At 45.3% G+C, this 22,495-nt stretch overlaps 1 protein-coding gene across 13 annotated transcripts in view; it reads right to left on the bottom strand.

Annotated features, from left to right (window-relative positions):
* KCNAB2 (potassium voltage-gated channel subfamily A regulatory beta subunit 2) overlaps positions 1-22,495 on the bottom strand; it is a 113,389-nt gene that overhangs the window by 14,282 nt on the left and 76,612 nt on the right. For 9 of the 13 annotated variants that reach the window (XM_073316253.1, XM_073316255.1, XM_073316252.1 and 6 more), the window contains 8 exons: positions 16,907-16,950; positions 13,953-13,990; positions 12,167-12,246; positions 6,386-6,430; positions 4,445-4,489; positions 4,316-4,359; positions 3,283-3,369; positions 2,294-2,338 (listed from right to left, as the gene is read on the bottom strand). In XM_073316253.1, the coding sequence (XP_073172354.1) occupies positions 2,294-2,338; positions 3,283-3,369; positions 4,316-4,359; positions 4,445-4,489; positions 6,386-6,430; positions 12,167-12,246; positions 13,953-13,990; positions 16,907-16,950 (428 nt within the window). Of the gene's footprint in view, positions 1-2,293; positions 2,339-3,282; positions 3,370-4,315; positions 4,360-4,444; positions 4,490-6,385; positions 6,431-12,166; positions 12,247-13,952; positions 13,991-16,906; positions 16,951-17,498; positions 17,566-22,495 lie in introns of those variants that run through there. The other 4 variants (XM_073316259.1, XM_073316260.1, XM_073316251.1 and 1 more) reach the window with 2 other exon arrangements.

Below are 22,495 nucleotides of genomic sequence, written 5' to 3'. Positions count from 1 at the left end.
ACGCAGAAGCAGGAGGATGAGGAAAGTCCAAATGTCAAGAGCTCTATAGCTTGTACTTTCATGAAGGGAGACTCAGATTAGCAACCAGAAGCAAACAATTCCTGGAAAGGCCATGTAAACTCCTTGATCTGCGGGGAGTGTGCTAGGCATCGGGTCAGCCTTCTAGCTGTCTGGGGCAAACCCTGCTCGTGCCACCCAGTCCACGTAGCTGGAGTCTCCATTGGGGCAAGGGCTGAGGAATCTTCCCATGCCAAGACACAGGGGATGAAATCTTGACCTTACTGAAGTCAAGGGGAGTTTTGCCATTAACTTTGGGGGGCCAGGATTACACCCAGTCTCTGCAGCTGCCACCAGTATTTAAAGAAAACACTTTACACACACACACACACACACACACACACACACACACACACACCGACCTCCAAGATGCAGAGTAACAAATGCAAACAACCCCAATCTTCTTTTACCCTTGTTCTCCCTTCTCTACAACCTTCCTCTTGGTCTCTTGTCTGAATGTAGGCAAACAGAAGACGAGGTCTCTGCCCCATGGAGCTTACCGTCGAAGCCGCTATGCACATTCATGGTACTGCATTAGCAAAAACCACCATCCCCCTAATTTTGTTTCTTTTAGCTTAATTAAACCAAGGAAAGAGGTGCCAGAGAGTTTGAGACTCAATTGGCTAGTTAAAATGGGAAGTTACAGCATAATTTTAAGGTGTCAGTCAAACCGCTGCTGCCCTGGTCTGTTGCTGCCTTTTCTTTTCTTTTTTAGAAACACTGTCAGGAGTCCCCGTTCACAGGCTCTCCAGCCAAGTCTGAACCATGCAGGCTGAGTTTGAAGCCAAGGCATAAACTCATGCCAAGGAGAGAAGCAAAAAGAAAAAGTCACACCAGGCTTCACATGTCCATCACATGCACTGACAGAGTGTTACAGTTTAGCTAAGTGCTGGGCTTGTGCAAACGAAAGTTTTCCATAGAAATAAAATCTGGCAGGTCTGTAATACATCTTGCACAAGATCACAAGCCATTACAAGGAGGAAGAATAGCCCGTCATAAGCAGAAAGAGCAATGACTATCAGAGCTGGGCAAAATGGGCATTTCTTACGTCACAGGAATAGGCTCAGCAGGTTACATGCAGCTGGGGTCACATTTGGTCATTAGCTCTATTCCACTTGCCCCTTTAATTTAAAAAATCCCATGGGAAAATAAGTCTCCAGTCTCCATGCCAAAGTTCCAGACACTAATGCTTGAATAACCATATTAAAAATGTATCGCAAGTAGACGGCAATAGACGTTCAGTTCAATAATGAACAGGAATAAGACGACCGAATGCGTTGTACCTATTGTACATATTCATAGCTGGGACTGTAAAAAGCTAGACTGGCATGGATATATATAGCCAGCCAACTATTAGCCTTTTGGTCCCAACCTAGTGCTGGTAAAGGGATGCCCCCTCAGTGGTAGCAACCCCCTGTGGGAATCGACTCTGAACAGGGCTGAAAACTCTGTCCCCTTATTTTAATGTAGTCTTTGGTCAAAGTTTGCCACCGCAGGGAGCGCAGTTACACAGAATTTTGCCCAACCCTAGTACATACTCATAAAAAAAAAAAAATCATCCAACCACATTCCTTATGCAAGACCAGGCGCATTCAATGGGGTGAAAAAACCAGCATAACATGTTATTTCATTAACTGACTAGACGGACTTTGGGAGCCAATTCGTTCAACTTACCAGACAGCCGTATTTTCTGATGCTAATGTAAACTTATCAGCACTCAACCCACAGCATGGGCTTTAAAGTGGAGAGTCTCGTGGACTTTAAAACTTCTGGGTGAGGACCATCACAACTTGCTTGTTCTCCCCTGGACTACTGATTTGTTCACCCTGATCCCTGAACTGCTCTCCTCCAAGATCACAAGCATGTTAGGAAACATGTTATTTTAATGAACCAATGAACTAGGCTTTAATGCAGAATTTCAAACTGCGGGGACCTCCTGTCATACAGACAAGCAGAGCAGAAAATGGCACGTCATGCACTGAACAAAGGAAAGGAACAAAAGAATGAAGTGACATGAATCGAGGGAAGAGAACGAGAAGAACTAATCACTATTTTGCTTTTTACTTGCAAGATGTTCTCAAAGGCAAGTGGGGTTTTTTGTTTGTTTTCCTTTGTGCATTTTATGGAAAAGTTTGCCATGGGGGAAAGGAAGTCGTGTAAATAAAAATACAGAGTCTGTCCCATAAAATGCTGTTTGGACACAGAAGTCAATATTCGGACTGCGGGTACGATGTACCTTCTATGATGAATGTTCTTGACTTGGAAGAACTAAATGGGTCCCCTGGTGATAAAAGAAAGATTTAAAGAGACCAGAGTTTACAACTGCTGGCATATTACAATGAACGGCATGACAAAAGGGTCTGGGTCTGGAGGAAGAATAACCCGCTATCAAAGCACCATTAAAACAGCCTGTTCCAGAAGCAGAGCGCATCCTGAGAAGGCCCCTTTACATGGGGATGGAGGGGGATTGAGGTTGAAAAAGATTTTTGGTTGGTTTGTTTACATATGCTGAACGTATTAACACATGAAACAATTGCTACATAATGGAAAACGCACCATAACTAAAAACCCGTCACCAACATCATGATTCAAACATTCAAAACATCAAAAAATAAAATGCAATGAAAAATTCAGACCTGATTTGGCTAATAAGATGTTAAACTAACAAGGAATTAACAGTTCCTTCTTAGAATGGGCGAGTATGTAATCCAGAAATGGGACAGGCCATGAAATGAGAAAAGTTAGATCTGTTGCGGAGGTACAAACTGCTAGCACAGCAGCTTGAGAAAATTATTATAATGATCGTAAGTATGAATTGTATTATCCAAGAACCTAGGAGCGCCAGTCATGGACCTGGGCTCTGTCATGCTGGGCAAACACGGACTGAAAAAAGGGAGATAACGCAGAGAGAAGCACATTCAGGCCCGGAAAGCCCGAGCGTAAGAGTTCCCCATGACATGAGCAAGGGGAACGACCCCTGAGAAGCCCTTTGACTGGTGCCCCTCTATTACACTTTGCTGGGGGAGAGAAAGAGGTTATTCTGAAAACGATTTGGTGGCCCGCGGCCCGTGCTCCTACTCCCCAACGCTACACTCTTTAGAAGTCGCTCCCTACTTCTGGACGCAAATGGCGAGACCATGGCTAATCCACCAGTCTCAGCTGCCTGCTGACCAGTATCCCGAAACAGGAACAGGCTCTCAGGGAGAAACTGGCAGTAGAACCTACCTTCCATGGGTGTGTTGGGATCTGGTCTGTTCGCAAACACAACATCCACGTACTCTAACTGCAGCCGTTCTAAGGAAGCCTTCAGACCTGGTGATGAGCAAACAAGGACAAAAGGCCATCAAGTACAGTTCCCCACTGAGCTCCCCGCTTCGTTAGCACTAAAGAGAACGTCCCAGCACTTCGCAAACACAGGCTCCGAAGAGCTGCACTAACGCTCGTGAGATGGTGCCCTGAGGCCCAGGGATCCCAGCTTTGCTGAGGCTGTTCCAGAGCGTTAAGAGCACCGCGACCCACATCTGCGCGAGAGGGCTGAGCTGTGCCGCGTGCTCCGTGGAGAGACCCGGCTCGCTGCTGCTCCACTGGGAAGGGCAGCCCCAGCCCCAGCTCTCACAAAGGCTGGCCACTCCCTGGATTTCTGCTTGGAGTAATGAACAGAATGAAAACCATCTCAGGGGAAGAGCTGCAGAAGTGGTGACGCTAAAATGTATCCAACCTCTGCCCAACAGGGGCCAGTTGCCGGGCGATTTGAATTACACTTATAACAACTCTCAAGGGAATATTCAGTTCATTGTTATAAACAATAACTACCAGCACATGCCTCTCCCCCACCCTGCTCCTTCTTCCAAGCCAGGAGGTCATGATGTCAGTTGTTGGCGTCTGCAAGGCACTCTGCAGTGCCATTAACGCCATCTTGGCAGGACAGCGCACCCACCAGGTGTGTGTGGGGGCAGGTGTGTCCCAGCCGCTGGGACATGGCAAAGCAGTCACTGAAGCAGCCCAAGGGATGGGCTCAGCTGGAGCCCTGTCGAAGCGTGTTTGTTCCTTCTCTCGAATGGGAACACCCCAGGTCCCTCAGACTCTCCCACCTTACTATACAGGAGCAGCAGATAGGCCTCAACCCAGCAAAGCACATGGTTAAGCATGTGAGTAGTTCCATTCAGTTAAGTGCTCATGTGCTTAAAGTTAAGCACGTGCTCAAGTGCCTTGCAGGGTCAGGCTCACATACAGCATTAAAGCAGACGTGCTCTCTCACCTTCTATGATGTGTTTTCTGGACAGTCCCCTCTCAGTCTCTGCTCTGAAAAAGAACAGGCCCAGGTTAGCAGAGTACAGTACAACGACGACAATTACGGTGCTGGGTGAAATTAGCCAGCGTTACTTACTTTCCTCCCCAGAAGATTTTGGTTGTGATGACCAGGCTAGAGCGCCTGTAAAGAGAAACAGAAAGTCACTGCATAAAATGTACCAAACCAAGGTTCCCTTTCGCCCTCTGTGCTCCCATCCCTGCACTCACCGCCCCAAGCTGACGCTCGCCCACAGCTTCCAGTTACGCAAATACCCTCTTCCCAACTCACTGGTCCGCGGAACGTAAGTGATTCAGCACCAACCACTGCTCCGAGTCATGCTGGGGCACAGCCAGAATAATTCTATTGACTTTGCAGTGGAGTTACTGCGGAATTACCCCAGTGTAAGGAAGGTTAGAGTCAGGCCCTTAGTGATCCGCTTGGCTGTTTGATCAGACACCTTCACTAGCCCAGATCAGAGGTGTTACCTCTAGGACCCACCTCACCTTGAATGATCCTGGGGTTAAGCCTTTAGGGTGAGATTGTCAAGAGTACGATCGGTGTTTAGGAGCACAAATCCCTATGAAAATCACTGAGGCACTTCGGAAAGTCCCAACCTTGGGTATGGCCCTGTAGCCCAAAGTCACTTTGCTTCAGGGCCATCCTGCAGGCTACAGCATGGCAACTACTAGGAGAAACCACTACCAGCTCCAACTACCGTGAACTTACTGAACCAGCTGCTATGGTCCCGTGCCTACTCCAGACTCAAGAGGCTGTTTGCTGAAAAGCCATTATTCGCGTGCCTGAACTAAAATGTTTGGACTCTTAAATCAGTGTCCAGGACAGCTAAACCAGACTCTCATTGGGCCCACATTACGTTGCAGTGTGAGACTGCAATCATCAAAGGGCTCCAGCCACAATGGGCTGGCCATGATCCTAGTATGACTGCCTAAGACTGTTCTTTATGGCGGAGTGCATGGTGAGAGAGGCCAGGAGCGGTCCTGGAGTCAGCGGTGTAAATAGAAAACTACTCAGGCAACACCCCGCCGGGCTCCAATGGCATCTCAAAGCAGATGTGCACCAATTTGCTCAGAACTTTGGTGCTGGAAAAAGAAGAGGACGATGAACAGGCATGTGGGGTGCCACGGTTCGCCTCTGAGTACTGACAGGAGAGCTCCTCATGGGATTTGCTAAAAAGTCAATTACCTTTAATTACTGGGAGCTGCAGTCACATGGTAATTAATGCAAAGAAACAATATTGGTGGAACAAGATGACAAGTATAAATAATTGAGTGGGAAAAATGTACCCGATAACCACTGACTGGGAGGATAATTGTGGCATTCTGGAGGGAAGGAAATACAGACTTTCTGACAATCCTACTATGATTAATGATTCATGCCCAACTGCAGCGAGCTGGTATTTGAAATTGCTCTTCCCTGTGACTTTTACAATTTGAGATAATTTCAAACACCTCCCCGAAGAAACGCCACTCTGCTCTGACCCAGCCAGGACAGGGGAGAGGTGCCAGGCTGTGATGGACTGACGAGCCCTGGACATCTCCATCAGGAACAGGAATGGAGATTTACCAGGGGAAACACTGAGATTAAGAGACCATTGTCTTGCTTGAAACTGGCATGTACCTTGGGCCCCTGAGCTACCAGAAGACTGAATGCCAGCCATAAAGAAGGCATTATTATTTCATGCCATTACAACAACCTAGAAGGCAGAAACTCTCTTCATTCACAGGAACAAGTCCAGGACAGGCAGCAGCAGTGAAAGATTCCTCTACCTTGCCCTGGAGCGATCACTGCTAGGGACCAGAGAGGGGATTTCAGACTCCATGTCCCGAATTTCGTGCTCACTGGTGCACTACTCCCTGCAAATCCCTGCACAGTTATTTGACTCCTCACCTTGATGCCTACCGTTAATTTCCTTCCTTCCGTATCAAACACGGCAGTTATCAAGGAAACTGCCTAAGGCATAAAAATGAAACACTCTGGTTCTAACATGGCACTTGGCTTAAGGAAGAATAAAATTACCTCCAACCCTTCTTCTTAATAATATTTCCCAACACAACTTCGGCCCTGCAATGAGAGAGAAACAAAAATGATGATTTCATCAGACTGGTATAGAAATTAGGTCCAAACCATTTCAATCATGGCTCTCAATGGAGGGATCCCATGTATTTCAAATCCCTGGTGTTAAAATGTTATTAAGGAGCTATGGAGAACAAGACAATTTGAGGCTACCCCATGCCCCACCCACTCCAATGGCTATTAATGGGCTCTCTGAACAAAGAGGAATCCTGCATGTTGTTTACATTGCAGTACAGGATCAAGTGACAGCTGGAATTTTCTTGGCATTTGTCAGGGTCAAAGATAAAAATATCCTGGCCACAGGCAACGTAATTTCCTCCTTCCTTTGCACTGTCCTGCAGTGTATAAAGAAATGCTCTCTCTAATTGCTTGTTATACATCTTAGCAACAGAGATGGGACAAGAATGCAATGTGCATTACATTTATACCCACCACATCCCCTGTGCTGCTCACTTGGGCCTTTGCATCCCTTCACTAACCGATCCCAACCCTACTTCCCACGGGACTCATGGCAGGCACAGATCGTGAAAGCTGAATATGATGTCACCCATCTCCTCAGCCTCTTTTGTATGGACAAACGGAGCCCATCAGTGGCGAAGGGAGGGCGTAGCTGGACAAAACGTGGCATGCGTTCAGGTTATCGGAGCTCAGCCCACTAGCAGTACTGTGGCTCATGGCTGATAATTGCAGGATTTGGCTATTCAGATCTGTCATGGCACAAATGACTCCCTACAAATAGGATTCATAATGGCCTCTCTTCTTTAGAGTGAGAAAACAGGTCAGAGAGATTCAGGTTGTTTGCTAGTGGGATCTCCGGCTGGGATGTGCTGGAGTGGAACTGTGCATGTCTTCTCCAGCAAGAGCGGCAATAGGTAAGGAAGACCAAAGCCACAGGTAAGAGAGAGACATTCTTCCATTATACGTAACGCCTCTCTCACCCACCCCACTTCAGAGACAGCTCTCCATTGCCATCCGTCAGGAGCCAATTCCATAGCCGTTGCTCAAACCCGCTTTGGCAGGTTGCTTTGCCCCTGTAGATGCTGCTGCAGGACTGGCTCCTCCAACATTTCGATTTTGAAATAAATACATGGACTTGAACATCACACTGGGATTAATGTGTGTGGCTTGTTCCTATTTGGCACTGCTGTGCCAGCTCTGGGTAGGAGCCCAAGTTCCAGTGTGGCCCAGAGGCGAGGACGCTACCAACTGAGCCATGAAAACATCTGTGCTTGGACTGTGTGGAGTGCCCAGACACACACAACTGAATTGATCTTCGCTCTTGGCCATGTCAGGCATATTTTGTTCCTGGGCAATTTAATTTTTAATGTGCAATTATTCATGAAACCTCTCAGACACTACATTCTGGAACCATCATCCTTTCCAGTCACAACGTTACTGCGTCTCTTTGGGAGGAGACCGGAAAAACCGACCCTTAGTCATTAACTTAAAGAGACATGCGTGACGCTTCATTGGATTTGTTCTGTGCTGTGCAAGTGTCTAAAACCAAAGATGAGACGCTGAACAGGTCAGACTGCAGGACCTTCATTTCGTACAGTCAATAAAAGGTTCCGCGACACAGAGGAACACTTTCAGTCATCCCAATTAATTCACTGTCGCTAGGGTTTAATACACAGCACACGACATGTTGAGACTCTTTCACCAATGCTTTCAAGTACACTTAATCACCAAAAGATGTTCCCTAAGAGCTACAGGAAAAGTGGTTCTCCATGTTTTCCATACTTGGACCTTCCTGCCTTCTCGCTAGGACACAACCTCCCACTTAGCAACATGGAAATGGCAAGGCAGCCATGACGCCCAGCGTCTGTTCATGACCCTTCAGGAATGATTGCAATTTCTACCTACAAGTATCCTGCGCCAGGCCTTCGTTTTGTTGCCCGCCACATTCTCATCACTCGGCCCTCCTCACAGCTTACCCCTTGTTATTGCTCAGACAGCAACAGGAATAAGACCAGGCTGCACTGTGTTAGGCGCTGTAGGGACACACAGGCAGATGTGTCACGACGCTGAAGAGCTACGATATTTCATCGGAGCCCAGGCACAAAGTGATGGAAGGAGAGGAGTGGAAAGGTTAATGAGGAGAAAGTCACTGTGCTGACATGGGTTAGCTGTACCACAGCACAGCGGATTCTCGTTGTCGGAAAAGTTCATAAGAAAAAATAAATAAATAGGGTCAGCTCTCCGTATCTCCTGTCTTCTCCTAATGCAGCCCATTCACACATAAGTCATGAACATATAAACGTTCCATAGAACGTGCCGCCTTTTCCCAGAAAGAAACACTGCAAGTGAGTACTGTCACAAAGGGCTATTGAAGAAGTAGACGCTAGGATCTATATTATAGGCAAACAAAAAAATTATAGGGCGAGAAAAGGGCCAAGAGAGAGTGCCTACCTGTTCTGTAACACATAAGAACGGCCACAGTGGGTCAGACCAAAGGTACATCTAGCCCAGGGTCCTGTCTTCCAACAGTGGCCAATGCCAGGTGCCCCAGAGGGAACGAACAGAACAGGGAATCATCAAGTGATCCGTCCAGTCATGTCACCCATTCCCAGCTTCTGGCAAACAGAGGCTAGGGACACCATCCCTGCCCATCCTGGCTAATAGCCATTGATGGACCTATCCTCTATGAACTTATCTAGTTCTTTAACAACTACCAAGAAGAAAATTTCAGCCACAAATTCAGAAATTTTTCAAAAAAGAAGAGTTTTTAAAATAAAAACTGTCCTGCTCTGCTCCTGATGGCATGGAAGATAAGCTGGGTTACTCAGGAAGTGCTGTACCATCAGCGAGACAAGAGGATAGAACAGGCTGTGGTCAGCCAACGAAAAAATGGAGTGCACCAATCTCAAACTCTTTCAGCCACCTGAACTGAAACAGGAACAAGCATCTGTTAAATCTCAGAGGCAACGCTGACTCCCAGATGTAACTTTTCTGGCCTCAGGGAATTAGAGGGAGGCTACTCTTTGATAACATCTAAGGATCAGGTTCAAAGACCCTTGAGTTCAACAGGAGTTTGACTCTCGGGATCTGGCTCTTGATAAGTGAGTTCATTCAAAACACATCTGGGGGGGCTTAGCCTCATGGCCCATAGGCCTGAAGAGGCAGTTGAGTGGCGCACAGGACTTGTGCATGGGTCTTCTGTAAAACTGGGGGGGCAGACGGAGGATCTTGCCCCAGGAGCTCAGTTCATTAATTCTGGTAGGGAAAACCCCTGAACTGGCACCATGTCAGTGCTGGTGGCCTAGCTGTCTGGACTCTCAGCAAGGCAGGGCTGTAGTGATGACCAGTAGAGCTTGCCTTGAGCTGGGAAAGAATTAGGAAATTTGAGGTTCTTTCCACACAGTAGGGTTTTGCCTCTAGACCAAATGCATACTGCACTGCTCCCCCGGTATGCTGTCATCCATGTGTCCCCCTGTACTGATCACCCATCACCTCCCCTTAGACACTGCACAGCAAACTCTCTCCCTCAGTCCTTTTTTGTATTCATTTTTTTCTCATAAAAACTTCGGAAGAAATATATTTTTTAGATGTGAAAGGGATGGGGCGGCCCAACCCCCACTTCCCCTGCTACTCACAGTCTGACCTGTTGAACCAGGATACCACATACAAAGGCAAAAGAACTGCCAGCCTGTCTAAAATCCATGCCCAGTTACACACAGAGGGATTCAGACCACCTGCTAGTAATATGCAAGCAAATGCCACGGAAACCCAGTGAGAGCAGGAACAAACGTTCTGCACCTCATGGCGTCTACTTCTTCTATTTCATTTTTCATCAGCATCAGGCTGTGACATTTTTCTAACGATTGAGACAGGTTCTGGTGCTTGTAATTTACTGACTGTCCCTCCAAATCGATGGTTGCCCATGCACCCCTCTCTGGTTCACAGCAGAGCCTTGTTTTGCCTGGTCACGGTGCTGGTCAAAGTCAGTGTAGATGAGATGAGCTATAGCTGCTCAAGCACCATTTCATAGCAATTTGTACAATCCTAATCCCTTGACAACCTCTGCCTTCCAAGTCTTCATCTCTTCTGAGCAGGTGCCCCCACTTATTAGTCCAGACAGACCCAGGCTCCTTCGCAGTTCACGGTGCGTAGGCAAGGGGACGGAGGCAGCTCGTTCTCTGAAGGAGAACTGGGTTCTCCACGTGAGACATCTGTGCAGAATCTTTTTTTGACTTTTTCTCTGATTTTGTCTGTTTCAGTGCTGTCGAAGCACCTGGAGTCAGGGATAAGTGCTTCAAACGCACTGAAACAAACAGAAATAAAATACATTGATTCACTGACTGTGCCGGGCCAGTGGGAAATGGCAGTTTGAGCGGATGTCTATCTACAGTACTTATTTGGGCCCCGTTTCTGAGCAGGCCCAAGATCCTGCACCCAGCTGGGTTTATAGGCCTGGCTAGATCCCATAGTGGTTTTCTGAGACTAGCCAGGAGGCAGGCAGTGTGTCGAGGAACCAAACCCCATGAATTTACCCTTCAAGACATAGAGAGGCTGTAACAATTTTGTGGCTCTCAGGAATGCGTTTTGCACAGGCCAACTTGTATTATGTCCTGCCCCCAAGCCGAGTTTGGGACTAAACGCGGCACAGCTGCAGACCTTTCTCACCGCATTTCCCAGGCTGGAGCAGCAACGGAGACAACTAACTTTTCAAACAATTTTTCTCAACCTCTTTCACAGTCTGTTCTGTTGGGTGAACACAGCTTTTGTTTGGATCTTAAACCATGAAATGCCTGGCTAACCTGGCAGGAGCGCTGAACACCCTGGCACTCCTCCCCAGTGATTGCTCCTTTGCCATGAACAGAAAATTAGATGGGACCCCTGGCCGACTGATACAGTCAGAGCAGGGGGATTAAGGGAAAACGTATCTGCAATCTGTCACTGGGCTGAAGCAGTGCTGGGGCTTGGGGGTTGATAGTCATAGTTTGAACGGCTGGGGAATGCAGACAGTGTCTTCACTGCCACAGAAAGTGTTTTTCCATTGGGATACCTATCGCCATGTAAAATCCAAGCAGAGATGTAGCTGTTTTTACTTCGATGAAGCTAATTGTGTTCAACCTTATACCCCTCTCCTCGACAATAAGGGGTTTACCTCAAGGTAGCGAGATGAGGTAAATACTCCCATGCCTTGTTCCCACTGGGATTTTACCTGGCGATAGCCATCCTGATGGAAACACACACCTTTTTCACAGTGAAGACGCAGCCTGTGTGCTCCATAGTGAAGAGCATTTAATTAGAAGCTAAAAAACCACCTGGATTTTCACTGGCAAAGGAATGCAGAAGGGACATCATCATTCTGGGAGAAAAACTTTATGGGACAGGAGTCTCTGCTGTAATAAAGCTGGTTAAATACTAGAGAGTAAGCACCGGCCACCCGCTGAGGTGAGACCCAGATTTCATTCCTGCTCTGCTCTTTTGCTCTCCATAAGGGCAGGGAGTGAGAGCACAAAGAGCAAGGGGCACAGCAAAGAGTCTTGCAGGGAATCCAGAACACGACATTTTGGGGTTGGGCCGGGGTCTGTGTGCGTTTTAGAGAACTCCGGAGCAAAAGAGAAAATACTGGAGAAAATATAACATAGTAAAGGCACCTCGATCAGGGAAAGTCAGGTAGCCAGGGAAAGTGTCATGCTGAATGTTTACAGCAATCACCCATTCATTAAAACACATCTACTTGTGTCTCCTGGTTAGATAAACATAGAAGGTACCTACTTCCCAGCAGCATAGACTTCTGCTGTGTCAAACAGGTTAATGCCATTGTCGTATGCTAAAGTCATCAGCTGTTCCGCCATCTGCAAAGAAACATTTGTAACGTTTATAGAGAGCCCGTTGTAGAAAGCAGGAGCCTAGAAACCCCTTGGCATGAGCGTTATATCAATAAAACGCACGTGTAACACAGCACACAGTAGCATGCTTAGATCAGACATTACAAATTAGGCTGCCTAAAGTTGGGCACCTAATGAGGTGATCTGATTATTTAGATGCCTAACTCTAGGCAGCCACGGTTGGCCTCATGGCAAAGAAACACCATGCAAATTGCACACTATTTAAGTCCAGCATATTTTCCCCCATATCAGGATGCACTCAGTAGCTTATGAATATAAAGAGGGAATAACGAGCACACACTGCAATATGATTTTTCTCCTCCCACTTTTATAATCCAGTGTTCAGAAAATTGATTTTTTATGGTATTAGCTCAGACTACAGCTAGCATCTGTTGGCTCAGAAAAACCGTGATGCAAGTATTGCGTTGTAGACGTTTACGACACAGAATGGAGAAGGTGTCCTGAACGGATGACTATAAAGTTGCCTCCTAATCTGTATTACCAGGGAAGGCTACAGGTGCAACATGTGTTTCACAAATGTTACTGGTAAACTGACTACACCTTCTGAAAGTCTGGCTTCACAGAAACAACACGACCTTAAAAACTTCACCATCCCCATGAGATTCAAGTTCCGACATCCATGTACAATGGAACAGAGCTGTTCATGTTTTCTGAGTCTATTTGCTTGAACAAAAGCATCTGCTACATTCAGCTGTGTTTGTGCCCCCTTTTGTGTTCATTTCCCACAAACATTACAGCAAATCACCTTACAGACCAGGGTATTCGTACAAAGTCACTTGAGACTATGTGCTGACGCCGAATTTTGAACTCTTAGAACCAGTCTTTCATTGCTAATTATTTGTGTTTAAGACTAATGCTCACCGAGTTAGGGATCACAAAGGCTACCATGTGACCTGTGTGTCCAATTAAACTAACCAATGCATCTCAAATTTTGAATATTAGATAGCTGGAACAAACAGCTCATGAGCAAACTCCTCCTGGAACAATTGTGAAAAGTATTTGGTTTGAATTTAGTCTCTGTTCTTGGAAATTATTCACCAATTATGTGCTGCAAATTATTTGCTCAGCAGTAAGTACTAGTCTTGGTGGATAATAATTAGCCAAAGGAAGGATAATTTTTGTTTCTTTTGGCCATAATCATAAAAACGAATCTAGCTAATTTGAAAAACAAAGTTGAAACATGTCAGACAAACATGAATATTTATGCATCTCTATAGTGAAAACTGGTAAGTATTACAGAACCTTTATTCATTATGACACGTTTCAGAGTAGCAGCCGTGTTAGTCTGTATTCGCAAAAAGAACAGGAGGACTTGTGGCACCTTAGAGACTCACCAATTTATTTGAGCATAAACTTTCGTGACCTACATTTCGTTGCATCCGATGAAGTGGGCTGTAGCTCACGAAAGCTGATGCTCAAATAAATTGGTTAGTCTCTAGGGTGCCACAAGTCCTCCTCTTCTTTATTCATTATGAAGATTTCCCATAAAAAGGGTTATTGGCAACACTGAGGCTCGGTCACTTCAAATAATAAAAGGAACTAGACTGCGGAGTCTCCTGAAGGGGATTTTCAGTACAATGAAAGGAGACTGAAATAAGAACTGTATCTTTGACCTATGGAGTAGGCAGCACAAAACAGGGAACAATTCTTACCTCATCTGTAATCTGCCCTCCAAACGTCACCCATGTTCCTGTAAAGGGAAAGAAGGGAAAACACTCATTCTGAAAACACAAGTACAAAACATGTACAACTTAGCTGTGCTCTGAAAGGCACTATAACTGTGGAAAAGGGAGCTCCAGACTGAATTAATCTGTAGGTCAATAACAGAGAAACACTGGAACAAACCAAACGCAGTCAGTCCTATGCTAGCCTGTCAATACCAAGCTGGCCCCACTGTTCTTCCTTCTGGGATATAAAATATCCCTGCCCAGAGCCTGTGGGTGGATGAGTGAACCAGGCTCTCAGGGCCTCCCTACCTCTTGCTGTTGCATTTAGACTGTCTGTCTCCCTCTCTCATTGTGTTTGCCTGACTCGGGCAGAAGACTTTTATCATCCGGGTGGATGCTCAAGGATACCAAATGCTAGGGTTCTCCAACGCCTTCCTGCCAGGTCAAGCCCTCCCACCAAATTAGGATGGAGCATTGTACTTCTGCCCTTGCCATTTGCAACACCTATTTGCCCTTCCCAGCCAACAACCTGCAGGGAACAGTTAACTAAACCACTTCCGATTTGCTAGTGGAGACCCGTCCGCCTGTAATGACCCCACTGCCTGACATTACAGCATGAATCACCAGACCAGGAACCTGTAATAGCTCATCTGTTTGCCACTTCCTCTCCGCACTGTTGCCTTCCCTATTCTACTCCAGATAGCGGATACCCAGAGCTCTCTCAATGCTGGCCAATTTTAGCTCTGTTGCAGCTTGGCAAAGGCACGAGGAGCCACAGAGGTACTGGTGCAGCTTCTCTGCAGACTCAGTGCTGGCCTACACAACACATTTTTCCAGTTATACAGAACAGTTAGACAGGTACAACTCCTTCCAAAATGACAAACTAAGCTGGAAAAAGATCCCCCACCCACCCACCCACCAGAATAAGAGGGTCCACATGGGGAGTTCTACTGGTATAACTACAGCGGTTTAAATACACACCTTTCCTTATACCAGTATAACTTTCCCATGTAGACAAGCCCTTAGAAAGACAAGGGTGCGTTGGTTGCACTCACTCCACATTTGGAACGTTATCTGAGCAACCAAATATCTAGAAAGTTAGCCTGTCTGGATACAATCAGTTACAGCAGATTCTGAATTCTGCACAAACTCTGCAAACTACAGCTCAAGGGTGGATCATTCTTGAAGTACATTAACTTGGAAGCTCTGAACACGAGTGTTCATGAAGAAGTGAGAACAATGCCTTGCAGCTCATTTCACATAAAGAAAAAGAGGTTTTAAGTTGTTCATTGCAGTCCATCTGAACGACAGCACTCGAAGAATCAGACATTTCTTTCTGCAGTCACCATGCTGTGAGGAGCAGCAGCTGTCTTAAGTTGTTGGTACCCTTTAACAGATACAGTGCTCTACTACCAATGCTAGTAGGAGGGCTGATCAAACAGTTCTGTTTAATGCCCCCCTTTTCAGACACTGACAAATCTGAAAAACAAATTACCTTTTGGGCTGAGATTTCTCAGGCTTGTTATAAGCCCAGGGGAAAATGCCTTTTTTCTTTTTGAAAAGTTTGATAAAATTTCATTCAGACAAGAAAAACTGATTTTCACTGTTTACATTTTTCGGATGCTTCGTTTTCATGATGGTGACTCAAACGGCTTTTCTTTTAAAAGTGAACTACAATGGGAAAACCCTCGGCATGTTCTTTTTCCTTCTTTACGATGGATAAAAAAGGCCTCTATGTTTCTCTTCCCCCCCAACAAGCAACATTTTTAGTTTTCCGTTTGTCTTTTACATTAAAATGTCAAGGTGCGAGTCTCTGGGGACTGGACATGCAAAAGTCAAGACCGTGAAAGTTGATCAACTGAAAGAGACGGGGTTTTTACTCAGATTGTTTAATTCTCCGGTTTCTTTTTGTTAATACTTATTTAACTTCTTGGGCTTATTAACGTTTTGGATACAGGACGCTTCTGTCAAAAGATTTAACTGCTCACCTTGCAATGAAGGTGTGAGAGCTTAAACTAACCCTACGTTCTCCAACGGTGGCAGGCAGTATAGCTGTAGCCGTGGCAGTCCCTTGTCACTCAGACATTCGCCAAGACACACACAGCAGCTACTCCAGAAAAACAACAACAACTACACTTGAGGTTTCTGCTATTTCTATAAGAAGCACCGAAGAAGCAGAACTCCATTCCCCAACCTGGCCAGCTTGTGTCATACATCACAACGAAGCCAAAGAGAGCCTAAGTGTACTCGGCAGCTCACGGCTGAGCTTTAAACTGAGCGTGGACTTAGCCCTCGCTGAGGGCTGGTGTCTTTGCAAACCAAATTCACGTGCGACGTGCTGAAGTGCTCTGACAACCATATGCAGCAAATGGCACAAATGTTTCTTTTGACATACTTTTAAATGTCTTGAGCACATGGGTCTCTTGAGGAGCAAACGCAAAGAGATGCCCATTTGTCAACCCATCCATGACAGCAGCCCAAGTAAACCTGTAACCACCACATATTTTAATACAGAAAACCAATCGGGGATACAACATGCACTAAGCACACAGGAGGATTTCAGAGTCTGGTAACCATGCTGTCTGCGAGGCCACGATCCAGGCTGATTCACTGGGGGAAATGCCGAGGTTTAGGACAGAACAGAAATCTGTGGTTAGATCTGGTTACTTGGTAACCAGCAGTTAGCAACAACAACGCAGGGAAATGCCGCACTAGTAGCTGGATCCGGTTTCGGGTCATCCATTTTTAATGCAACATGGGATCAGAGGAACATCGCTCTGATCAATGCAAAAGGTGCAGCTCCCTTCACCTGCCACCTCCACCTTGGGGGCCTGTCTCTTGCTTAAATAACTGAGGGAAGAAATCATTGTGAAGATGATTGCTTACCAATGGACACTGGAGAGGTATGAGAGAGTGCCCCCGACGATCAAGTCACTTACCTAAGCCAAGGCAGGATACTCGCAACCCTGATTTCCCAAGATTTCTGAAAAAGAGAAACACCTCTTAATAACCAGTGGAAATGCCAGAAATAGGATGTGCCATAGCTACACGGGACAGATGATACGTGTGGTGTCCCCAATCCCCATCCCTTCAGCAAACGTCACAGGAACATCAGTTTCCAAAACTATACACAGAAAGGACAGGGGTTTCCGTGCTTTGCACTCCAATCAACACAAAGTGCTGTACGGGAAGTGTTTAGCAAAGCTCGTGTCTTTGAATGAACCAAGAGTACAATGTATTCCCCAGGCACCACCGTGGAGCGGCAGTTCATAACACTTCTCCTCAACTGCTGATCAAGTGAAATTACTGGTTTCACTACAGGGAAATTATGCAGCTACATATGTATGCATATATAGATAGTTAGAGGAAGAGAGACCTCCACACTGTCAAAAAAAAGGCAAAGCTCGTGAAGCCACTTTAAATAAAAGGCATTAAAAATAACTTTTATCCTCTGCATTCACTGTTCTTGGAAGATAATTTCAGTACTATTTTAATGACGACTTTTTGATCCTGTTCTTAATAATTACTTACACACACAACACGCTGTTTTCATGGTGGTGGTGGTCTGGATTTTCTAGTTTTCTATTTGGTCTTTGTACTGAATTGATAAAGTGAAACACTGAAAATTAGACTGCATTATTATTGTAAGAAAGTTCTGAAGCGTACCAGGTGTATTGTAAAGAACATGCAAACTCAACCAGTAAGTCGTGGTTATGGGTACGACACTTAACAACCCCCTCGCAACCAACCAACCTCATGTTGGTCATTGAACAGGTACAAAATCACGTGCTGGTGTGATAACATTAGTCCCTTTACAAGAGCACATTTAACCCCCGAAATAATATGGATTGAAGAGCCTGTGACACATCTGTGAGTTACAAGAGTTGAGTTAGCATGGACGGAAGATGCACAAAGTAGAGTCCGACAGGCAGTGAATGAGGATGCGTGTTGCAAAATTACCTGGAATAAACAGCTAGTATAACTGTTCTGAGGTGACCCGGTGGTTGGGAGCCCCCCCCCCCCAAACCTACCAACCTGGGTTGCAAGGCTCTAAAGAGCTTAGGGTGGCCACATTCAAGCCTAGTAAAAAGAGAGAGAGCAAAACAGAAAAAAAGCAAGAAGGTAATGAGAACATGATAAGGAATGAAATAACCATGAAAGAGAGAGATATAAACACAAGGTAAAATTATGAATAAACTGGATTTGAAGAAAACTGTGATAGAAATGAAAGTATGAAATCAGCAGCACAAAGACAGAATCATAGAAATGTAGAACCAGAAGGGACTTGGTTAGGTCATCCAGTCCAATCCCCTGCACTGAGGCAGGACTAAGTATTATCTAGACCATCCTTGATACTAAATCAATAAACCAAACGATAGAAGGCATTACCCCCTCTAAACGCATATTGATGGCTACAAAATTAAGGCCATGAATTGAGAAGCTATTTAGTTAAAGAAGGAAGAGAAGATAGAGAATGATTTTTCCCCGACTCGAATGAGGTATTAAACAACAATTGAAAATGTCAAGTAACATTATTATTTTCCTATTTTTGCAACCAAAACAGGAGATAAATATCTAAAGAGACAACAAACACAGACACAGTAGAAATGGAAAGGATGCTGTTACTTAGACACTAGACATTTAGTTATTGCCAACTGAAAAACAAAAGCACTTTGCAACTTGAGAGTGTCAACAGAAAATGCATAATTTTGCACACAGCACATCTGCAGGGATAAAACAAAAGCAAAAGAATGTGAAATCTCTTATCTGCTTTTTCTACTTGCAAATGAACTATATATGACAGAATAAAACCAGGAAAAGGTCATTTCAAGAAATTTATCTGCATCACACAATGCTCTTTTCCTGGGCAATTACTTAGAGCTCAAAAAATGAGTACAAAATCAGAACTATTTATGACAATTAAACATGGAAAACCAGCCACATGTTAGTGGAAAATAAAACAGCAAATGCAAGGTTTTCAGACACAGAATTCACTTATTAGATCACAGATGGCTGCTGAAACACTGTACGCTACAGTTGCACAATAATGTAAAGTGGCAGTAGCAGTGACCTCATTCAATCTGCTTTATATGATTAAGCCAGAGTCATTATGGCATCCAGCAGTTTTACAACAATGGTGTTTTTAACAGAGAGAGAGAGAGAGAGAGAGAGAGAGAACATAAACTGAAAATTCAGAGTAGATAGGGTAAGAATTTAATAGCTGGAAACAAATGATGTCTATAACGAGCATATAATTTGGTGAGCAGATATGAACTCTGCAACGTTATGGCACATTTGACTCTTTCAATTTTCAAAGGGCTTTAAAATATTAATGAATATGATACAGATAACTTAACCCCAGTTTTAAGAAGGGAACACTCATGAGAAGAGAGCCTATGTCTCGCCCAGAGCTACAGGGAAAACCAATCTCACAGCTGGGATTTCGACCTTAGGAGTTCCCGACTCCTGGTTTGGTGTCCAGAACGCACGCTGCTCCCTCTCTCAATAAACTAGTTCAATCTGGGGTTTAGAATCTTTAAAGCATTATAAAAAAAATTGATTTGCACAGATATTTTCTAGTGGCACAAAAGCAGAACACCGTGAAGAAGTGGTGTTAGAAACAGCATGCCAAGTGAACGGCCTTCATTAGCTCTGGCTCAGGTCTGTTCAACCTCATAGAAAAGACTAATGGCAGTCTACTGGAATAGCTGTTAGCGTGAGCCATCAGAAAGCGCAGGTGCACTTCATTTAGCCCCTGCATATTTCACTGCTATTGAATATTGCTTGTTAGACCCAGGCGGTGTTTCAATTCCTGTGTCACATTAGGAACCTTGTTTAAGAAATAAAAATGAAAATGAAAAGATAAGAAAACGTGCTTAGTAAAACAAACTGGCTTGAGATGCTCACTTGCCTTTACGTCCCTAGATCGTTCTCTGCATTGCTGCTGTTTCAGAGTAGAGCTCGTCTCTAAGGGCAGGTCTATACAACTCCTTGAGTCGATCCAACTTACATCGCTCAGGGGTGTGAAAAAGCCAGCCCCGCATAGACACAAGTTTCGTGCTATCCACGCTGGTGCTGTCTCCTGCCAACGTAGCTTACGCTTCTCGCCACGGTGGAGTAATGACGACGACGGGAGAGCGCTCTCCCGTGGGCACAGTGTGTCTTCTTCACCAGACATGCCACAGTGGCGCAGCTGCATCAGTGTAGCGCTGTAGTGTAGACGTGCCCGAAGATGTGGGGACACGTCCTAGGGACGGATTCGGTACTGGCTAGGGATGGATTAGAGCAGGGAGAGTCAATAGGCAGACTGCAGGCCAGATCTGGACTGCCAGACCCTTTTGAACAGACCCTGAAATCTTTTTATTAATTATTATTATAATTATTGTTGTTTTTATTTTCTCTGGAGTCTGAACCTTGACTACACCTTGACCAAGAAATCTGAACCCTAACAAAAAATAAATTGACCATCCCTGGACTAGACTAGGATCACCTAAGACCTTTTCCATCTTTAATGTCTACAACCGACATCAAGCTTAAAAAAAATCTATTTATTCAAATTATAAAGACTCTAATAACCCAGCCATTAAAACTTTTCTGGACTTTTGCACTCTCTCAGCTTAGTGTCTACAGCTTTGAAGTAAGCACATCTAGGAAGGCTGGTTCACTGCAGGAAGGTGGAGGCCTTTACCTCTTTAAATGGTTAACAACCTCTACTAATAAAAGGAGCTGGGGAAATGAAGACTATATAGTAACACACGGCAGCAGCCACCACAGTCCAGCAGAAACTAGAGTCATTTGCAGGATTCAAAGTACAATACAGATTCCTAGATACTAAAGGAAAGAAGCTATAAATTGGGGCATTAAGCGCTCTCCCATTGGCATACAGCATCTTCACAGAATCATCAGACTAGAAGGGACCCTGAGAGGTCATCGAGTCCAGTCCCCTGCACCCATGGCAGGGCTAAGTATTATCTTCTAGACCATCCCTGACAGGTGTTTGTCCAGCCTGCTCTTAAAAATCCCCAATGATGGAGATTCCACAACCTCCCTAGGCAATTTATTCCAGTGCTTAACCACCCTGACAGTTAGGAAGTTTTTCCTAATGTCCAACCTGACCCTCCCTTGCTGCAATTTAAGCCCATTGCTGCTTGTCCGATCCTCAAAGGTTAAGAACAATAATTCTTCTCCCTCCTCCATGTAACAACCTTTTATGTACTTGAAAACTGTTCTCATGTCCCCTCTCAGTCTTCTCCGCAGCTGTGCCCATGAAGCACTTCTCGTGTGGACCTGCCTGTACGGTAAGTACGTCGCTGTTCTTTAGTTCAGTGACAAGGCATTTTTCTAGAGAGCTCGAGCTCCTAATGATTTTACACTCAAATATACGAAACTGGCTATGATGAAATACAGTAAAAAAATCCTCTATTTATGAAAATAGCCCAGATACAGGATTGTTCTTTCAGGGACTGGGATCGAAAAGAAAGTGATCTCTGGACTGAAGCCTCACGCAAGCAGCAATTTGATCAAGGGATCTAGGATTTGGGAACAGAGCAAATCTAAACAACAGTAATAATAGTTACTAACTGTAGATGACGGTTAATATTCCTCAGGTCTTGTTATACTACTCTGATTCACTGTGTAGAACAGAGGTCCCCAAACTGTGGGGCATGCCCACCAAGGGAACATGGAGGAATGTTTGGTGGGGCGCAGTTGGGGCCTGGGCCAGCCCCGATGGGGGTGAGGAGGGAGCACCACCCAGCTCCATTCCTGGTTGCCGGGGCCCCAGCCACTGGCCTTGGTCCCCAGTTGAGGTTCCACTCCCGCCCCCCGCTGTGGCCCTAGCCTCAGCCCCCTTACCCCTGTCTGCGTCCCCCTCCTTTCCCAGAGCCATGGCCCTGCTCCTGGCCTGGGGGGGGGGAGGAAGAGGAGGGGGGAAACAAGGTAAAAAGTTCAGGGACCACTGGAATAGAAGTTAAGGCTTGTATTAAAGCTATACGTATGCACAACTTAGTTTAAAAGATGAAACAAACACACACTTTCTTAACAAGTTGGCACCCATACTCCCTTAATAACCTGTGTTATTAGTGGTTTAACACAGCCCTAGCAAAAAAAGCCACCACACAGCAAGGCACAACCTAAGGCTTGTGCAATTCATTCAGTACTGCCAGGGAGCTGGAAATGGTGAAGGGACACTTCCATGAGGAAGTAGAAAGACCTTTTCCCTTCCTCAGCACTGGAAGAGGATAGTAACAGATGTGCTTTTCAAACTATTAAACATGTACCAGCAGACTACACTACCCAATCCATCAGCATTTTGTTGGTTTTTTTAAAATCATGCTTGCCTCCCAGGGAGTGAACAAACTACATAATAAATCAGCATTTCTGATTCACATGTTTGATGGGGAACGGTCTTCAGAAGGATAGTGGAATTTTTTTGAAGCCCAAATTCTCCCTGTTCTGGGAGTCACCCAACATTCCCACCAGTCTACATTCACCTCAGCAGAACTCTGTCTCAAATAATTGGCTACGCA

The sequence above is a fragment of the Lepidochelys kempii genome, chromosome 18 (genome assembly GCF_965140265.1).
Source record: "Lepidochelys kempii isolate rLepKem1 chromosome 18, rLepKem1.hap2, whole genome shotgun sequence".
In the NCBI taxonomy this organism is placed as follows: domain Eukaryota; kingdom Metazoa; phylum Chordata; order Testudines; family Cheloniidae; genus Lepidochelys; species Lepidochelys kempii.
Note: the sequence above shows the minus strand (reverse complement) of the source record. Positions and strands in the feature narration are given on the sequence as shown.